The 20,504-nt window shown below is 46.2% G+C and overlaps 1 protein-coding gene across 1 annotated transcript; it reads right to left on the bottom strand.

Moving 5' to 3' along the window:
• Window positions 1-9,911: 9,911 nt before the first annotated feature.
• Window positions 9,912-12,207, bottom strand: LOC309586339 (cystatin-like). The gene is made up of 3 exons (XM_082303066.1): window positions 11,924-12,207; window positions 11,320-11,433; window positions 9,912-10,319 (listed from the first exon to the last, which is right to left on the bottom strand). Exons 1-3 carry the CDS (start codon window positions 12,161-12,163, stop codon window positions 10,242-10,244), a joined length of 432 nt encoding a protein of 143 aa, XP_082159192.1. The 5' UTR covers window positions 12,164-12,207; the 3' UTR covers window positions 9,912-10,241.
• Window positions 12,208-20,504: the final 8,297 nt, after the last annotated feature.

The raw sequence follows: 20,504 nt of genomic DNA, 5'->3' as shown, positions 1-20,504 counted from the left end.
TACTGTAATGAGGCAGTTTATTCTGCAGTCCCCAGAACAAATTAAAAGTTACATATTGACAAAATTGCCCCAACAAATAAGAGCTCAGCTCCTGTGTAACTGCAGCATTGAGTATTTATTTCTACCAGCAGGTCCCAAATGAGTTTGGGATTATTATTTTGGGCAAGGGAGGAGCACCTCATTATTACAGAATCATAGAACGGGGTTTGGGGTTGGTTTAGAGCCATCTAGTCCAACCCCCTCCAATAAGCAGAGACATTTCCAACTAGACCAGGTTGCTCAGAGCCCCATCCAGCCTGACTTTGAATTACTATCACCATTTTACAGGCTAGGGAAACTGAGGCACAGAAAGATGAAGGAACTTGCCCAAGATCACCCAAAAGGCCAGTAGCAGAGGCAGAAAATAAGTCTGTTAGGATCCAGTCCTCGTTTCTGGGACACTCTGTCCCCTCTGGGAAGCAGTTTGGCTCCCTGTTGCCTCCACCAAGGCTCTCTGCCAAGCTGAGAACACCCACAGGCCAACCTTGCCAAGGTATAAATCTCAGCACCAGCAAAGGACCTCCCAAAAGCCAGCAGTGGACCACCTGCAGCAGGGGGATTCATGGAGCTGTGTGCTTGCCTTCTGGATGAATGTGGAGAAGTTGGACATGGGTGCCCAGAATTTCATCCTGAAGGTCCCAAATGCAGAACACCCACGAGGGACTCAGGGGAGCAGTGGCAGTCACGCAACAGCCTGAAGCCTGCAACAGGAGAACCACAGCATCCACTATCACATCCTTGGAAGAGTCAGAGATTGATGCAGACCTCCTTGTACTACTGGGAATCTGCTCGTAGGTCCTCTTGTGCCATCCATTCTCCAGGCTGAGCCTCTCAGGGTGTCTTGGGGTCACTTTATGATGTGTATCCCATATCGCTGTTCTATGCCCAGAAATTAATTTTGTGCCTTCCTGTGCCTTTAAACTGAGCCTGAGAGGGAGGAGAGAAGAAACTGAGCAAACTCTTCAAAGCAGTTTGCAGTTTGTTTTCATGTTTTCAAGGACACAGAGATAGAGACAGCTCTGTGTTCAGCTGTGGCAAGAGGAGGGGAGGAAGCACCCAGCTTGCTTTCTTTCCAGACAGCTTTTGGCCAGTTTTCAGCTCCTTTTCCTTCAGAGAGCTGAACTTTGTTTTCCTAGGACTCCAGTTTTTCCCTTCTTCTCTGCTGGACGGTTTCAACATCAGAATACATTGGGAGGACTTTCCACCGAGGCCTTGGCCCTGGAGGTGGGCCCACCACCCTGTCCCAGCTCCAAGGAGGGGGAGAGAGAGATCTACGGAAGGACTCCGAAATTTTCCCAGGTTTCTCTCAGCAAATCGAGAGGTTTTATTATTTAACATTATTTTCCTTTTCCTGTGTGTTTGTTAAATAAATAGTTTTTATCTCTTTCACTTTCCTTTGAGGAAAATTTATTTTTCCCTGAACCTGGTGGGGGAGGGGTGGTTGTAACCTGCCTTCTCTCAGAGGATATATTTCCAAATTTGGGGACAATATTTACCAGCACACAGGGGAATGCTCCAGCCCAATCACCTCTCCCGTTTGCAAGGCCTGGGGCACTTCAGAAACATGGAGAAGACACAATTCTTCCCCAGCACAAAAGGGGCGAGCCAGGATTTGTCCTGGCCCATGAACACCTCTGTGCATGCAATCCATTTTCTCCTGATCCATCCACCACCCTGCCATCCCAGTTACTATGCAGCAGCCAGATCAGTGTGGAGCACGTTTCCCTCGAGGATCAGTAATTCATCTTTCCTTGGCAGCCTCTCAGCTCCTGCAAAAACACTTTGTTCAGGCCTGCAGGGCTGAGAGTTTGAAGAAATGTTACTTCAGCTCTAGCACAGCCCAGTAAATGTGATTTGTGCCAATGCTGGTAAAAGGCCACGAGCTTTCTACTGCCCTGACAAGGCAAGAACTCAGGGCATGCTAATACAGGAGGAAATGCACTAATAATAACACATTTTGTGACATTTGGGTAATTGGTTTTATGAAGGACTATAAATAAATTCAGGCAACAATTTCTGCATCCTTGCAGAAGTGGTAGCAGTCAATCAGGGAGAAAAAGTGGCACTGCCACCCCTGCTCTAACCACCACCAAATCTGTGTAAACATGCCCAGAACCTCCTTTTCCATCCCTCACAGCCTGAGATGTTCCTCCAAGTAATGTGTTATTTTGATACACAAATGGCTTCTGCCTTGGGAGCTAAGAAGCAGCTTAGGAGAACCAAGGAACCAGACACCACCCTTAGACATCTTTCATTTTCAAAACTGGTAGGTTTTGGTGCAGTCTGAAGGTCTTACCCACATTTTATGGTACTCCATAATAATAAAAATTGAGTATACCAGCAAAACTGACCTATAAAAATAACCCCTAAATGCATTAAAAGTAAGACATATGATAAAAGTCAAGTTACTCCTGAGATGAACTAAAATTAGTGAAGTAAGTGTTCTCTCAGATCTCAAAATCCTCAAAAAATGGTAGCTGGTACACAAATCCAGATAAAAAGGACAAAAACGTCACACCGGAATGTGAAAAAACCACTTTTCCTCTGCTCTGGCAATGGCCTCAGAGCACATTTAGCTCTGACCAAGGGTTGAGCCATTCTGTGGTAAGCACAGAAACCAAAAGGTTTCCTTCAATCTCACTGTTACTTTCTCCTTCAATTGAAGAGTAGAAAAAAAATAATCATGAGTCTGTCTGCTCTTACTGAAGATTTCTTTCCAAACCCGGTAACTGAGGACTGAGATGCAGCTGGTGACAAGACAAGCATCACTATAAACTTTCTGCTGTTCAGTAGCTGTTCAGCAGCTCTTTAGCAGCTGTTTTGCCTCCAGATAAGTAAGAGATTTACCCTTCCACCACCCCAAGTAAGTATTGAAGAGAGGCAATTTTGTGCAGAGCTCTCTGGGGACTCCAAAAAGGAAAACAGCTTTCTGAACAGTCCACAGGAAGGCCTAGAGGGGACATCCTGGCTCCCCCCAACACCGCCCTCAGAACACCACAGCTGGCACTGGATCATGCTATCAAGAGCTCCCATCCTTCACTCAACACCTTGTCTTCACTCACATGCACCTCATTAAACTCTGGCTGTTAGCAGAAAACAAGAAATTTAGCCATGCCTAACCAGGGCACAGGCAGTACCATCCCCAGCCAAGCACTCCCAATTAACATTTGCACCTTCACAACCTTTACCATTTGATAGGAGACAATTTGCAGTTTTCCCAGTCTTACCTCAGAGTGGGGACTTTCACCCTCACAGGGAATAAATGAGCCCTTAATTGATGGCACAACATCCCAAGAGTGAGCAAGCAAGCAAAAAAAACCCCACTCTGATTTTCATTTCTTCTGCACAATGATCCCAATTATGCCATATATCACATCATTTGCATTGCCACAACACAGCCTTTTATATCTGCTTGAGTTGCCAGCTATTTAATCTCAGCCTACCTTTAAAAAAAGGCTTGTAGAAAATGAGATGCTTCCTTTATGCTGATGCAGTTAAGAGAGCTAATTTCAATTCCAAAGCAAACAAGATTTATGCAAGTCAATAGACTGAGGTGTCCAGGAGCCAGCTAGAAAAAGGCTCTTGTTCTGTTTTAATAATCCATGGGACAGTCCCAGGAATTTACATAAATTGAATCCTCCAGATCTCATTTCATTTTGGGCAGTGACTTCCTAGGGTTTGGAGGACATTTACCACTGACCTCAGAAGTGCACATACAACTTTTGCGGGCTTTGCATGTGGCCCTGAAACATATTTGGGGCAGCATAAAGACAGTTTCCCACTTGGTGCTTGTTTACCAGGATTAAATGCCACTGGGATGGAAAGAGGGCAGTTTCAGTGTCTGCAGAGCCAGTGGTTTACCTGCCCATTGCAGGGTGTGCTCAGGAGCTCCAATGTTTACAAACAAGGCATGTGTCGGCCACTGTTTTTGGGAAGGCCATGCAAAGTTCTACAAAGGCACAACAGGCTGCATTTCAGTTAGACCAGAGATCTGAAGAGTCACTAAATTAATCTGTCATTAACATATTATAACATCCAGTTCCTGCTTCTTTTCTCATGGCAGCATACTAAAAAACAGCTGATTATTTCACCAACAGAAGTTAATATTTTCCTATCTGATCCTGGTTTTCCTGAAGAGCTAAATGTAAGGAGATATCTTCAGTGTAAGGTTTTCAGCAGAGCTCAGGAAAGTTCATAGCCCTTCCCTGCACACATTTATGTTGATAGCTGTATAAAATTTGTAGCAGCCACAAATACAATTTGTCAGTCTCTGGGTTAGAGTGCCTCTCCAGGCACCTGCCAGGTACAAGGGTAGTGGAGGTTCAGTGGTCAAGGATGCTCATATTTCAGTATCCCAATTCCCACACTTGCTTACACAGCCTCAGGATTTCTGCTTGCAGGGACAAGACCGACAGAAGCTCTGCAACTCTTCATCACATCTGAGCTATTGAGAAAAACACATTTTCTATTACAAAGCGAATAGAAATCCCATAGCAACAAAACCAATTTTTATCATGCTCTCAGAGAACATTGTAAACACTCCTCCACCTAGGGGCAGATATGTTTGGGTTTGCTCGTTGCACTTACACAAACAACTCTCTTCAGAAGCAGGACAAGAAGATGGGGTAAAATTAGAGTAACTTCCTTCAGTTTGCAGAACACCTGGACACAACTGAGAGGTGTCTGTTGGCAACGGAAATACCCAGGCAAAGAGCTGCAAAAATGGGTGCTGATCCTTCAAGAGAGCATCTGTATGGGACATCCAGGATTCCGAGGGGATAATTGATGTAGTCCCCTCAGTCCCCCTGACTGAGCACAGGACACTGATCAGTCCCCTCCAGTGTCCTTCTGGCCAGGTGATCAAAGCAGGCTCCATGCAGGCTGGATCAGACCTTCCTCCAGCAGACACCTAGGAGTAGATGGACGATTACCTGCTGGGATAAGGAACAGGGCTGTGGCAGATGCTTGGCGCTGCCTTCCTTTTGCTGAGGGTAAGAAACCGGCCTGTCTTCCATTCCTGTGCATCTCCTGTGAGATGCTGACCCCCTGTGGAAAGAGTTTAGGTTACATGTATGAGGCTCCAAGAGTTGGGAAAGGAAGGCTTGACCTAGTCCCCGGTATCTGGGGGAGCCAGGGACCACTTTTCCGTGCTGGAAATTCATCCAGTACTGTCACTTACCCTGCTCCTCCCATGTGCAGCAGCAGTGCTTTTTTCTCTCTTCCAGTGCTGGGAGGCACAAGTGTGATGGTCAGACATCTGTGTTTCAGGAGGGCTTGTGAAACAGCATCTTTCACCAGATAACACAAATGCCCCAGTAAAATGCAGACAGTGATAATTAAGCTCAGGGAAGAGCAGCCCAGAGGGACATCTGGTCACATCTGCAGCTTCAGTGCTGGTTTCAGATGCTATCACACAGCATGTTCCCCAATGGTAGGGGTTCCCTCAATATTCTCTATAAAAATAAAATTTTAAGAGGTAAAACTAAAGATATAAACCTTGCTTGCCTGTGTCAGTATTTCAGACCAAGGTCCAGTCTATGTTTCTCTGCAGCAGGCATCTGGAACGTGACCAAAACATGTCAGTCTGGGGCCAATGGTTAATTTCTCACTCACTGCTCACTCTCATTATTTCCCGATCGAACTGGTTCTGTTGATAGATGGAGGATGCTCAGTGGAGCATCTGAAAAACCTGTCAGGCATTTTTCCTCCCACCTTTCCCCCCATCATCAGCTGAGCAGCTCTGCAGTTAATACTGAGCTGACATTCTTTGTGACCAGGTGAAAAATTTGGTTTCCAGCAGCCACATCTCTTCCCTGGTGAATCCAACCATGGCAGACTCATGCCTGTGCTCTTCTCCTCTAATATCTGAATTCCTTGCTTTCCTAGAACAACCATCTGCAAGAAGCATTTCCTACATTTGGAAAGTAGTTTACAAGAGCACAGAGCAAATAAGTTTCTTGCCAGTTCTTCAATTTCCTATCAAACTGAGATCCCAGATAGTTTTGTTCATGCAAGCAGTTGGGCAAAAAGCGTGTCAGAGCTGTAGAAACATCATGTTTCATTATTCTCTCAACATCTCACAGAAGAAATAATTTTCACCGAACCATCTGGGGTGTGCAGCAGACACTGAAAATGTCAGATTAAATAGGAAAAACATTTCCATCTATGTTATCTGGCTAACACAGAAAGCAGTGAAAAGACCTGCTGTTCAGCAAGGAAAAGGGAAAAGTAGGTAATTAAAAATCTGTAGTCATCTTAACCAGTCCCATGGGTTTTACCAAGGGAAGGTCAGTGCAATTAGCCAACCTGCCCAGCCAAGCCATGCTCAGAGGCCCCAAACTAATTTCATTTTATAGGTTATGGCTTGTCTTGAGAGAAGCCTGTTCCTGAAGAGTTCCCACATATCCCTTCTGGAACCAGCTCTGTGACCCCCAAGCTCACCAAATTGTGTTTCTGCACAGATGGAGCCTGGTACATCCAATTTCACCCAGGTGAGCTGCAACATGGTATGTGAAGAGCATCTGTCCCACTGGCTCTGGTGCCCCTTCTCCTCTGAACATGCTGAGAACTGTATGGCTGCATTTGTGAACCACAGTCACCCTTAATGCCCAGCCAATCTTCTCTCCAGCCTCCTCCTGCTTTTAGCCAGTTCTAGCACTTGGAGATGGTAATTTTCCTCCAGGGATGCCAGGGCTTCCCTCCTTGGCCCCACAAGAAGGGAAAAAAACCACACAACTTACCTGTAGAGATGAAGAGACTTCACCTAAGACAACAGAGAGGGACATGCTTAGGGTAAGCATCACTGTTTCACTGAAACAACTCTTCTCTTGCTAACTTTTATACTCAAGACACAAAATCCATTCCCTGACCTGGACTGAGTCCCAGTTTCTTCTGCAGCTGGGTGCTGGAAAGTGTTGGAGTTGGCAGGGCACAAGGTATGACGTTTCTCAGCCTGTGGGGAAGAGAGGACAGTGCCTCCCAGCAAGGCATAGTACAGTGAGGGCATAATAAGTCACTGGGGGTTTTTCTCCAGCTGGAAACAGGGAAAGGTTTTCCAGTCGTCAGCCCTATGCTCACACACCCCCACATCTGCCTCCATAAAGCTTAAAAATTGTGTCCAGCACACACCCCAAGACTCATCCACCAGCTTATCATGGGGACGAGCAGCTGAACTTCTCTTCTTCCCTGCTGCAAAATCCTACCTACCAGCAGGAGCCCATCAGCTCCCAGAGGTTGGGCAATGCCACATGAGTGAGTGATGACACAGAAGAGAGGCTTTAGCATGTGTCACCTCAAGCCCTGGGTGCTGCCCCAGGTCTGCTGTCCCAGTGAGCCGCGGCCCGTGCCAGAGGGTCAGCAGGGAAGCACTCATAAGGGATTTGTGAAGCCTGCAGGTCCGCTGCTTTTCTCACCCAAGACAAGTCCTCTTCAACCCTTCCTTGCCCAGCTGGGACTATGCTGCCCAGAGAGGAGAAACAGGCACCTGCCCTCCCACCTTCTCACCTGCAGGCCACCACCAAAGCTGGGTGAAATGAGTCATGGAAAGGCTCAGCACAGCCAGCAGTGACCCAGCTTAGGACACTTTACTGCTTAACCCTGCAGAAATGATCTCCAGGTGACCATTGCATCCCATAAAGAAAGGGACATGAAGTCTTCCCTCTCCCATGCCAAGAGATAAAGCACCAAGATTCAAAACTGGATGTGTGTTTGATGGGTAAATTTGACCTTCTGAGGGATCCACACTAGGGATTCTAAGGTATTGCATGTTAACAATGAATACAACCAGCCAAGCATCTTTAGATACTCACTGAGAGGTCTCCATGTCTTAGGCTAAGGAATACTGTGTACACTGAGCCCATGCACATCAGCAACAGCTCTGAGTGGCCCAGACTGAGGGCTGCAGGGTGACCCAAATCCTCACATGGTCATTTCCTTCCATAATTGCAGGAAATTGCAATTTCAGCTGTGTGTACAGGGAGGTGTCCATACCTGGCAGGAGTGCTGATACAGCTTCAAGAATCTCAGAAAAACCCTGCAGGGCCACAACCCAGGGAGCAGCATGAGCAGGGAATGATGACCCAGGAGCTGGGAGCCACAAGTCCATGTGAGCACAGGCCTGCAAGTGAAGGCAATGCTAAGGAGAGCTACACTCCTCACATGGTTGGCCCTAAACCTATCCCTGAGAACTAGAGCCAAGAAAAAGCCTTGGGTTCATGTAGCAGCAGCAAAGCTCTAACCCCACTGAGTTTCAGGAAGAATGGCCCCAGAACTGATCCATCAGATGCAAGCAAAGCAAAGCAAGAGATTACATGGAACAAGCACATCCCTGTTCGCATCTGACACTGACATTTGAAAAAGTCAGGCAGAGAATGCAGCTAACAAATGAGGACTCAGTGCTCAGCTGGCCCCATCACCGCCAGCCAGCAAAGCAAAAAGACCTGAGGAGAAAAATGCTCTTGGCAGGGGAACTTCCACTAATGTTCTTAGCCTGTTGCAAATGCAAAGTAACACAGCCCACAGTGGAAGGTGTTTAAATTAGGTCAGGCCTTTTTGGCATTTCTCCAGGTGCAGAGCACACAGGGATAATCACCAAGGCTGACACTCAGCAGCTTGTGAGCGTGGAGTAATCTGTGCCATTCATTCATGCCCTTAGTCACTGGCATTTCAACAGGAAAATGCAAGACCTTTGGATTCAGGAGCTCCTAACACTCAAACTCTCATCTTCTCTGGCACAGCCATTCTTTTTCCCACGTGCTGTTCTGAGCTGATAGTTAATAAATAGAACAGAGTGCTGGAAATTCCTCATTATGTCTATCTGTACCTTCATTTCTTGCCTAGACTCTTTTCTAAGGAGACCAATGCAATTACCTGTCCTCAAGCCAAGAGGATAACAGAGGCAAACTCACCCAAAGCATGAGGGAACCCCTTCACCACTGCCTTGTGCTTGGACAGGAAGCCAGGTAATAAGCATGTATGAACTGAGGACTTAGAGAAGGACAAGTGAGGACACCTGAGCAGCTTGACCCAGGATTTCCAGGGCCAGCAGATGGAAACATGCAGAGTCACTGACCTGGCTGGCAAGAAAAAACCAGGCCACCTCTATGCAGAGCACTGAGAATGGGGTGACGAGGAGGGAAAACGAGGATTTATTCCTGTTGCATCTGAGCACAACCCAGATGCAGATCTCTGGGGTCAGGCAACCAGCTCATCCTCCCAACAACATGAATCAAGATGTTGCCTAATGATCACTGCAAGCTTGGCAAACCCTGTCAACGATGGGAAGTTGCATTTCCCTTGGGAAGAAGAGGAACCCACAAAAGATGCACTCCCCAGGAGCTGGACTCCCTGTATGCGTGGGTGAGATTTACACCAAAAGGCTTACTTCGAAGTACAGAAAAGCCAAGACACAAGATAAAGCAGGAAATGTACTACCAGGACTGTGAAAAAACAAGAAGCACCCCCACTGCTCACCTCAGCACCTTCACCCACTCCCAAGATTCTCTCTTGACCTGGCACCTTTCCCCTACTACTTGAAAATGTAATTTTTTCAAGGGGATCCTCCTCCTTCCTTACAGCCTTACAACAAAACAGCACAGCAGCCAGAACCCAAAACCATTACAGTCTCAGGACCAGCTAATCTTCCCAAGATCAAAAGTTTTCCAAAGCAGAGTTCCTTCAGTGAAAACAGCTAAGGCTTCCATCTCTTACTCTAAACCTGAGGCCAGGTTAAGGAAGAAGGAAGCATGGTTTGTTTCCTATGGGATCAGAGCCACATATTCCTTCTCATCCCATTCTTTGGGCAGGATAGCATAGGTGACAAATAAAAGCAAGCCCTCCCTCCAAGACAGCAGACAATCAAAGAAAACCACACATCATGGCAATTATTAAGTTTTTATGTTTACAGTAGTCATTTAACACAGATACCAAGGGGTTTTAATAAGAATTCTGATGTTGGAGTGAATTCATTGGGAAAGCTGTAAGAAGACCAAAACAGCTGCTCTAAAATAATAATTCCAAAGAAGAAAAAGTTGAGATCATACTGTGCTTTAAAAGTGAAGTTACATAGTTTAATTTGCATAGCACAAGCATATGTCAGTAGCCAAGTTACAGGCGTTGATAAAGCCCGTCTCAATTTGTGTTATTGCCTCTTTCTTTTAAATCTGAAGAACTGGTTGCTGGTCTCTGCTGGAATCTAGGTAGGCTTAATGGCACTTGCTCTCCAGCAGCTCCACTTGGTTTCGCCAAGGAACATTAAACACTACGAAGTTGCAAATGGTGCGCTAAGGAGAGGAAAAAAAAAGTAGTTATCAGAATAAGAGCATGAAACAGGGTTATTTACCACTGTTCTACACTCCTGTGGTTCTCTAGATTTGCCCTCTCCAGACAAGTATTCTGGAGCAGCACTACAGGGCTCAGGGTGAGTCACATCTCTTAAATAAACCCTAAGAAATAATCTGATCCTCAGCAGTGCTGACTGCTCAGCTTTATCTCCTTTATCCATTCACAGAGGAAAGCTTTCAGCACAGACAATACTCAAACATAAGCCCACAGGCACAGCTAAGCCACATGCACCTGTGTCAAATCATTGCAGTTGCTAGAGTGGTACAGACCAGCTTCGTGTTTCTCTTATGTGCAGCTACACCTTACACATGTGCAGGAACAAAGGGCACATACAGCCCATCACTGCTATCAACAGAAGGAATGAAGCACTACGGAAAAACCAAGGCCAGACAAACTTGGTGTTCCCACCCAAAAAGCTCAATTACTCATTACAAAATGCCTCTGTAATAGCTTGGTGGGCACAGAAAGATAGGGTGATCTGCTTCCTTTGGGCAGTGCTTTGCCCACAGCTCTATTCACAGCAATACAAGTCCCACAGGAAAGCATGCCAAGCATGTTTACATCACCAAGGGAAAGAAGAGATGAGAATTTTATGGGGACTGAGGACCCTGGACTGAGAGCCAGGAGGCTTGGCAGAGTTTCCTCCACATAGCCTTCTGATCCAGACCATGACTACTTCTTAAAAGGACTGAGACACATGCAGTGTTCCAGCCCGAGCTCCACTTACAAAGCAGCCAAAAGGCCCTGCCTTCTCTGACAACTGGCAATACAAGTTCTGCAAGGGCAGAAATTGCTCTGCCTTGTCAAGGATAAAGGCATAAGGTCTCTGATGTCGGCTGAGGCAGACAGGGGACACTGACCACAGCCATCTGTATTAAGCCAGCCAGTGGGATGGTGTTGGAAACTGAAGCAGTCAGCAGGCTGTGCCCTGGAGCTTACCTTGGCCATCTGGGGCGCCTCATGGAAAGCACAGTGCTGGATATCAGTTGCTGGCTTTGTGCAGGTTGTCCGGGCAATCTCCACTTCCATTATGTACTTGACTCCAGCCACGATCTGCAACAAGACAAGTCGGCAGAGGCAACTTTACTCACAGCACACGGAGAAGGGCTCTCTGCCGAGACAAGCCTGGCAGAGAGGCAGGCAGTGTTCCTGTTACATGATGGAAAACAGACTCCGAAAGTACAGAGGGAATCGTATGTGGCAACCTCCACCAAAGAGGCACTTGGCATCCTCTCAGAAACAGGAAACAAAATCCAAGTAAACACGTCCCTCAAAGCAACTTCCTTAGCAATAAACTAAGACATGTGCTAACTCATGAGCAGCACAGGGAAGCCACTGGCTCCTTCCACAGCGCGCAGCACTCAAGGTCACTCAGACTGAGAGAAGCCAAGATATGAAAAAAGGCTTTTAATCCCCTTCTGTGGGGAAAAATCGACAGCTTGAAGAGGCCCTCAGACTCGCCGTGTGCCCTTTCTCCAAAGGAATCCGGCCGGCCTCATTCCCAGCCCCGCTAACAGAGAGGGCCGCCCCCCGGCTCGCTCACCTGCCTCTTGGCGCTGATGATGCGCGCCACCCGGCTGGAGTACATGTCGTTGCTGGCCCTGTTGTACGCGGTCATGGCGAACTGCAGAGCCCGCTGCAGCCCCTCATCGTTCTCGGGGTCGTCGATGGTCTGCGGGGCGCCCACCAGCGACGGGCGGATCTCGCCGCCTCGCACGGCGCCAGCGAAGAAGAGCAGGGCCGCCGCCAGCAGCACCACCACAGACACTCTCTCGGCAGCCATGACTACACTCTACCAGCTCCCCCTCACGGCCGTCGCCATTTTAAAGCCGCGGGGCGGGGCGGACCGGGCGGTGTTTTGGGCCGAGCCCCGGCCCGCCCCGCCCCGGCCGGGAGCCTCCGGCCCCGGCGGCGTTGCCCGAGGGCTTCCATAGGGTCAGGGGCGCGGGGGGACAAAGTGAGGGGGGAGGATGCTTTCCCGGACGGGCACGGGAGGTTGGAGGCTTTTTCCAGACTCTGTCTCCTCGTGGGTTATTCTTGTGCTTATTTCCGTCTACTGTAGAGGGAAAATAAAAGCCACAGAGCATTTTAAGGTACCGGTGTTGTTCCCAGCACAAAACACCTTGGGTAATTTCCTACCTCTGCCTCCGCAGCACTGGTGTTGCCTCACTTACGCTTCGAGGGGCAGAGGCGGCTTCCCAGACGGGTGGCTTCGCTTCCCGTCTGCTCCCATAAACACCAACATTATCTCCGTCGTCCCATCAGGAACCCTAAGTTTGGAAAGACAGGAGTTTATATAGCACGAGAAGCCAGCTCCGGTGAGATTTAAGGCCTCATGGAGTTGTTAGGCTGAGAGAGGAGGAGGTTTTGCACCTGAATATCCACAGCTTGCCTTATAATGGAAAGGGCTTGTCTGCTGACTGGAATGGCTGCCTGCATGCCAGCATTTTCCAGCATGGAAAAACCCCTGCAGCTGGCAACAAGCTGAGCTATCAACACTGACAGGACATTGGGGTCGTTCTTATAGCAAGAGAAATAATCATAGAATGGCTTGGGCTAAAAGGGACCTTGAAGATCATTTCATTCCAACCCCCCTGCCATGGACAGGGACACCTTCCACTAGACCTGGCTGCTCAAAGCCCCTGGATGAACACCACCAAAATCACCTGCAGACACCCAAACAGAAACAAGCTGCATTTGTTGACTATTGCCAGTCCAAACCCCACAAAATCAGGACTTGAAACAAAGCAATTATGAGGAGAAAAAAAGGCTTGGCAAAAAAATTGTGTTCTACAGTTGATGAATAAAGAGCACCTGGTTCATGAAATAAAACTCCATTTTGTTTCTGAAGGGTGCAGGGGTGCAACTATCTTGCTCTCTTGGAGGTGGTTTTTTAAAAATATAAAACAGAAATTCCTGAATAAGCAGATGGCCAAAGAATCTAGTAATTAAAGAACCTACCAAGCAGCAGGAGACTAATGATAATATTGCAAGAGGTTGTAATACTGTGTGCTATCTTCTTTTGTGGTTGGTTCAACACCACTGGAGCAATATCCAACATATTTTCATCTGCCTTTTTGTCTGTGTTTCAGTTTCACTCAGGACTGCTGAGATTTTTATGACACCAGGCTTACTAATTTCTCCAGATAACTGCTACGTTCCTTGTCCTTCCTCTTGACATCCCTCATCTCTCTTTCACCATTCAAAAATATAGTTGTCAAACATGAAAGTTTCACTTTTACAACTCTAGCCATTACAATATGTGCATATGTGCAGAAAATCCTTTAAATAAATGTTCTGTAGCCTCTAGCCAAAGCTTCTTGCCACCTCTATGGGCACAGAGATCCTGTGAAGTACAGTCAGCCAGGCCACTGTCCAGCTGGACAGTTATATGGACAGCTCTGTGTCTGTGGGACTGAAAGGTAAAATGCCCCATTGAATTCTTTGGTAAGGTTTGTGGGATCAAGCCCATAAAGACATGGACAACAGAAATGGCAGATGGAAGTAGGATGGCCCACATCCTACTGGGTAGTGTTGCTGTGGGCCATGTCCCTAGGGTACTTTTCATGGCACAAAAATTAACTCAGGGGCTTGTGTTCTTAAGGAAAAGAGTGTCTTTAAATGTGGAGATTTCTCCACTTTGCAATTCCTAACGTGTACACAGGGCTATTCTCTGAACACACTTCCAGAGATTGGTTGAACTTCCCAGAAAATTCTCCACTGTGGCAGCCCCTCACACATTATCTGAGTGCCTCCCCCTCCAGGGCTGCTATCTGCGTTTGTCTAAAGATAACAGCCTTTGGCTGGTTCCTGCAGGGCTGCAAAGCACAGCCTGCAGAGCTCTAATCTCTGCACGGCTCTCAGACAGAAACGGGGCCTGCAGGAGGAACAACGGCTTTTGTCGTCACCCACTAATGAGAAAGCAAACCTCAGATACTGAAAAATAATCACGCTCCCTACAGGTAGGAGATTACCTTTGAAATATCTCTAACTCCATACACTCTAAATGCTTTTTTAATCTGCTTTTTGACTCCTTTTTAAAATACATCAATCATAAATCAAGGTTAAATTTCCCAGTTTTCCTCTGTCAAACTGGCAGCCAGAACCAAATGCAGAGTTTGTATATGTTCACATGAGTCCCAGGGGCTCACCAAAAAAAGGCCTCTTGAGCAAGAGAGTCAGCAGTTTATGAGTTGGGTCTGAGAGTGATTCAATACCAAAGGCAAACCTATTTCACTGCAGTAGAAGAGTGTCCTCTGCTTACAGAAATGAACCCGCCCCATATCAGCTTCTTGAGTGATGCTGGAGAAACAGAGTCTCTGCCTTCCTTTTAGACTCATGATCACCACTCCCTGCTCTGGCATGCAGAGGCGTTCTTTTTCAGGAGAGGAATGGAGGCACTGCCATGACTTGTCCACACAAAGAAAATCAGGTCTCTGTCTTGCCTCTCAGCTTCAAAAGGGTGGCCTCTGAAATCCAGATAGCTGATTTGAAAGTGCCCAATGAACCAGGACACAGCCACATCTCTTCTGCAGGTACACAGGCCCTCACATACTGGCAAAGTCTTGCCACAAGCCAAAAGCCAGTAGTGGCTTTTCTGGATAGGCTGCAAGGTGGTTGTTAGCTGAAAAACAGTATATGCCAGGAGAGGCTTCAAGGGCACCAAATGGCTGCTCTGAACACATTTCAGTCCTGGCAGTACAACCGGATTACTAAAGAACCCCCTCTCAAGTTCAAAGACTGCCTAAATAAGCTTAGCACTTAGTGCTGATTGCACCTTTCAGGCGATTCCGTGGGAAAAGAGCTATTGGGAAACACAGGCTCTCAGTCTAGGTGTGGAGTTCTCTTGAAAGCACAGCCTTAGATTTCTTGGGAACTGAAAAAAACAATTGACAAAAACCACATCCGGGTAGCACTGAGGGCTGTTCAGTCACTGGTGGTCACTTTTACAAATTAAATGCCAAACATCTCTCAGCACTGATCTCAAGTAGGTCAATGATTATCACTCTGCAGACAGTGATTCAGGACCCAGACAGCCCTCTGCTGAGCCCCACGCTGCTCACAGCACTTGTGGGATGACAGCAGCACCTGCTTAGAATCCCTTTCCCTTATGCCATTGCAGAAGATAATCTCCCTCTAAGAAATGGGTATTCACTTGCAGACATCTGCTTAGTAATTACTGCTGTTAATCTGCCTTTATGCCCGTGAGGGGAGGCATTATTGTTTACACACAAGCAGTAAACAAAGTAATTGGCAGCAGGAAAAGCTGCATTTCAAATAACTGCATGCAATCAGTTATGGTCAGATTGTGCAACTGAAACAGTGAAGCCACGGTACTGATAGTGGGTGCTGGTTTAAGTGAGGTACTGGTGCACTGGAGGTTTTAGCAAAAAATCCCTCTGCAGCAGCATCCTTTTTTTACTCTGAGAGAAATACAAATACCACCACAGCAATGGCATATATTCAAAATTATCACCAGAGATTTTCTGCAATCTGTGCCTTTGACAACTACATTACCTTGTATTTACTAAAAATAATTTGGCCATTCTCTTTTCCTCTGTATTCTTCATCTTACGTATTTGTTTGTCTCAGCCTGCAGGAGAAATAGCTTTGCTTTGAATCGTCAAGCTAGCTTGCAAACAAAACCAGTCACCCATACCACACAAACTGGGATACTTGGCCACTAAGATTTTTCCCTCAAGAAAGAAGTGAAATTGTGAATAACCTCAAAATTCACCCTGCCAGTTGCTCACTCGCATGCACATCCTGCAAAAAGCCCACTCCAATAAGAGTTATATTCATTAGTTCTTAGTAGATGCTTTTTTCATCCCCAGGAATTGTTTTGATTCAGAGCTGACAAAAAATGAGTTCTGTCCTTGGTCTCAAATCCAATCTCAAGCACAAAAGTGCATGTTTAAGCTTAGCTTCTGAGGACTACCAGTGACTTCACATGACTAAGAAGAAGCCTAAAATGAAGCGTATGTTTGTGTGCTGTGCTGAAAGTGACCCTCCAGCAGCCTGCTGGGATACTAGACTGGGATACAAAGAGTAGAGCTCTGAGGCTTTGCAGATCCCTGGAAGCCCAGGGGAGAAAGCGCTTCCTCTGCAGTAGCATGGTGTCCATGCAGAGTTCCCCCAAGCTCCCCAGGATCTGGTTCACAGTCACACCGCTCTTGTTCTCTCCATAAATGAAATCATTTCTCTCCTCCCTCAGCAACAGCTTGTAGAGTAACTTCAATACTTCAAAGTCCAAGGGCTTCAGGACATAGCACAAATTTGAGTGTTCACTAAGCATGGTATCATGCTTTAAGTACACGTATTTATGATGAAGGCCCTTTTTCAAGAGCAAGATGACAAATCCCTAATCCTTGCAAGAACACAATTAAAAGGCCATCCAGGACCTCAAGTTTTCATTGGCTCAAGTCAGCTCCCCTGCTATGATCCCAGCAGAGCCAAGCCAGGTACCAGACTGCTTTGGATTGCATGGCACTGCACAGACAGACACAACTGCTTTGGTTTTTTTCATTCTGGGGTTGGGGAGGTATGTTTGATTGTTCGTTTGGTTTTGTTGTTTTGTTTTTAAGAGACAACTGTTGTGCTCTCAAATAAAAGATTTCTCATTGGAAGACAAATCAGTGGTACAGAGCCTGGATGTTTTCACAGTCCCCATATACAACCAGAGGTACAACCTCTGTTCTAAGTGTTGAAGTGGTTACAGTTCCTGTCTGCCCAGCATTTCAGAGCACAAAACTCTGCCTGGTTAAGGCTTTTTTGCAGGGAATGGGGAAGCAAAACTTGGATCTATAAAACATCTGAGTGCAGAGAACAGCCTGTTCTCAAGGGGCTGACTTGCCAGCAGGATTCCTCCCTGCTTCTCATTAGGAAGCACTTAAGCTCTTTTCTACATTGTGCTTGTTGGATTTGAAGCATGGGAAGGGGCAGGAGCACCTACTGTGTTTAATGATTGCAAGAGAGGAATTGTCAAGGTAGCTTGTGAACAAAACCAGTCACCCGTACCACACAAACTGGGATACTTGGCCACTAAAATTTTTCCCTCAAGAAAGAAGTGAAATTGTGAATAACCTCAAAATTCATCCTGCCAGTTGATCACTTGCTGCTCTATGCATGCATATCCCGCAAAAAGACCAGCCCACTCCAAAACATGAAAGGGCCTTTCAGAAGAGTTTGTATTGTCACACATAAATAAGATTACTGCATCAATAATAATTATTTAATTAACACACAGTTAATCTACAGGCCATGCTGCAGCCCACATTTATAGTTATCCATCCCTCAGGTTTCAGCAAGCTCAAGTGCACAAGTGAAGACTCACTTTCAGAGCAGTGCTTTTACTCAAAGAAGTGGTTATTTGTGAGTGAGATGACTGCTTCATATCCAGTGGCTGCAGTCAGTTTGCTTCAGTTCAAAAGTTTCTGTCATCCAAGCACAGATAGAAGGCCAGATCACAGCACCTAACACAGTGGATGACACAGAGCTATAAAATGTCACCAGCACAAACCTTAAAAAGAATCTTAAGAGGGTGGAGGGAATAGCAAAAAATGTGTCTCACCACCTAGGAGGGCAACACTTACCAATGGAGCTGCTCACAAAGACTTGCACAACATTCTCCCAGCAATCTACATAACACACATCTGTAAAAAACAGATTTAATGCACTGGATTCATTTGAGCAGGAATAATTAAAATGTGTAAACATGAGGAGGAAAAAATAAAATTGTGAATATTGAAAAAATAAAATTCCTTCTCAGATTCCCAGCTGGCTAATAATTAGGCTTTGATGAACATGGCAACAGGGCAGAGACAAGGAAGCTTTAGTGTCATTGCAGTTTACTGGGGAGTTGTGTCCAGCTCCTGTAGGAATAGCTGCATGGATCAGATGTTTCATTCTTAAGAGCTCAGCCACAGTGCTATGGTGTTGGTGAACAACAGTTCAGAATCCCAGGATGGGTCAGCTTGGAAGGAACCAGTGGGTCATCTGGTCCAACCTCCCTGCTCAAGCAAGGTCATCCAGAGAACATGGAGTGTGTCCAGACTGTTCTTGAGTATCTCCAGTGAGGAAGACTCCATAGCCTTTGGCACCTGCTCTCCCTTTGCAATTCCTAACGTGTACACAGGGCTATTCTCTGAACACACTTCCAGAGATTGGTTGAACTTCCCAGAAAATTCTCCACTGTGGCAGCCCCTCACACATTATCTGAGTGCCTCCCCCTCCAGGGCTGCTATCTGCATTTGTCTAAAGATAACAGCCTTTGGCTGGTTCCTGCAGGGCTGCAAAGCACAGCCTGCAGAGCTCTAATCTCTGCACGGCTCTCAGACAGAAACGGGGCCTGCAGGAGGAACAACGGCTTTTGTCGTCACCCACTAATGAGAAAGCAAACCTCAGATACTGAAAAATAATCACGCTCCCTACAGGTAGGAGATTACCTTTGAAATATCTCTAACTCCATACACTCTAAATGCTTTTTTAATCTGCTTTTTGACTCCTTTTTAAAATACATCAATCATAAATCAAGGTTAAATTTCCCAGTTTTCCTCTGTCAAACTGGCAGTGAGATCATAATGTAGTATAATGAATAGCAAAGTTTGCATACGTTCACATGAGTCCCAGGGGCTGGAACCTGAAAAAACCCCTGCAAATTACTGTGAGATGTCTGAGGGGAAACAAAATCCGTAAGGCTGTGATGATACATCACTGCACCAGCCCAGCAGCAACATATAGTGTGCAGATATACTTATGCAAAATAGGTTTTGTACTAGACTAAGAGTAAACTAATAGAACCATCCACACAAAGACACCTATCCAATAAACAAAACACTACCTGAGCGAGAGCAGGAAGGGGAACAGAAATTACGTGTGCTCCTGTATCCTTGAGACATTTTTAAAAGCCCAAATGCCACTCAGCTGTTAGAGTGTTACTTTCTGATTTGGTAGGCAATCTCATCTGGAGAATGCACTGACATTATGCATTCAACCCTTCCTCTTTTCTAGTGCAGGGGACCTCCAAAATCAGAGAGGACAGAATTAAATTAGGCAGCTGGGTGTAGAATTAAATAACCACATTAACACTTGCTATTTTTTTTCCCGTTATTCTGAATCATTTGGTGTCAGGTTGAAATATTCCATAGGGCACTTGGATACTGGCTGTTGAACTTCAGGACTCCAGCTGATCAGTTTTTTACATCGTAGAAATCACTCAACAACAAAAAGACCTGATTACCATGGCTGCACTTCACTGGGAAAATCGAGAGCAGCTGAGCATGCCTTGAGGCAGTCATTACAAGGACATCACAGCCACTTCAGCATCAAGCAGCATTATCCACCCACAAGTCCTGCTGTGCTGAGCAAAGCAAGAGCCTCACTGTGCCGAGTTGGTACAAAGGAGGAAGCCTGGAGGGTTTACAGCCCAGCACTTCAGTTCTGGGCTTGAAAACACACAGGCAAGCCATGTAATGCCATTCTCTCAGGTGGGGTAATGCTTTCTTGATGCAAACAGCAGAAGCAGGAGTAATACCTTAGCCATCCCTAACTTTGAACGATGAGGACATGTCTCCTGAACCCTTTGTTGGCTTCCCAAGAAAAAATTTAATTCTCCCCCCAAATACTCATCTAAACTCCTCACAAAGACACCTTGTCTTTTTCCTTCAAATTCCAGGATAAAACTTTGCTTGGATGAGAAACTAAAGCAGTGGACAGGACGGCAGTGCATTAAATCCATTATTTCTGCTCCTTGCCCCTCGTGCCTGTATCTTGCTGTTCCTGCTATACAGTGAGTTGAAACTCAAAGTGGGAAGAGTTCCTTCCTCCTCCTATGCTGGTGCATTTGCAGACACCAACAAGGAGTTCAGTGCTTACACGCCACAATCCCAGAAATCATTTGGAGTTCACAGGAATGAAGTCAGCTTATGGTGAGTGAGGATTTGTCCTGTAGGGTCTTTCTGCATTTTTCTTGAAGATCAGATCCTTCCTGGAGAAGTGAACTGTGAATTTGGGGAGCTGTCAATATGATCATTAATTGAACTTCTAGTACAACTGATGGCTTGTAAAACCAGTAAAAGCAAGGTTATTGCCCAAGAACACAACATAGCTGAATACACTGAATGAGA

Source organism: Coloeus monedula (genome assembly GCF_965178545.1).
Source record: "Coloeus monedula genome assembly, chromosome: 2".
In the NCBI taxonomy this organism is placed as follows: Eukaryota; Metazoa; Chordata; class Aves; order Passeriformes; family Corvidae; genus Coloeus; species Coloeus monedula.
This window is presented reverse-complemented; position numbering and strand designations above follow the sequence as displayed.

Bases quoted from the DNA above. Each gene is read 5' to 3' on its own strand.
- LOC309586339 (XM_082303066.1), bottom strand. From the start codon at position 12,163: ATGGCTGCCGAGAGAGTGTCTGTGGTGGTGCTGCTGGCGGCGGCCCTG. The intron at 11,434-11,923 runs GTGAGCGAGCCG...GTCTTGTTGCAG, and splicing joins TCATCAGCGCCAAGAGGCAG to ATCGTGGCTGGAGTCAAGTA. The intron at 10,320-11,319 runs GTAAGCTCCAGG...TCCTCTCCTTAG, and splicing joins AGGCGCCCCAGATGGCCAAG to CGCACCATTTGCAACTTCGT.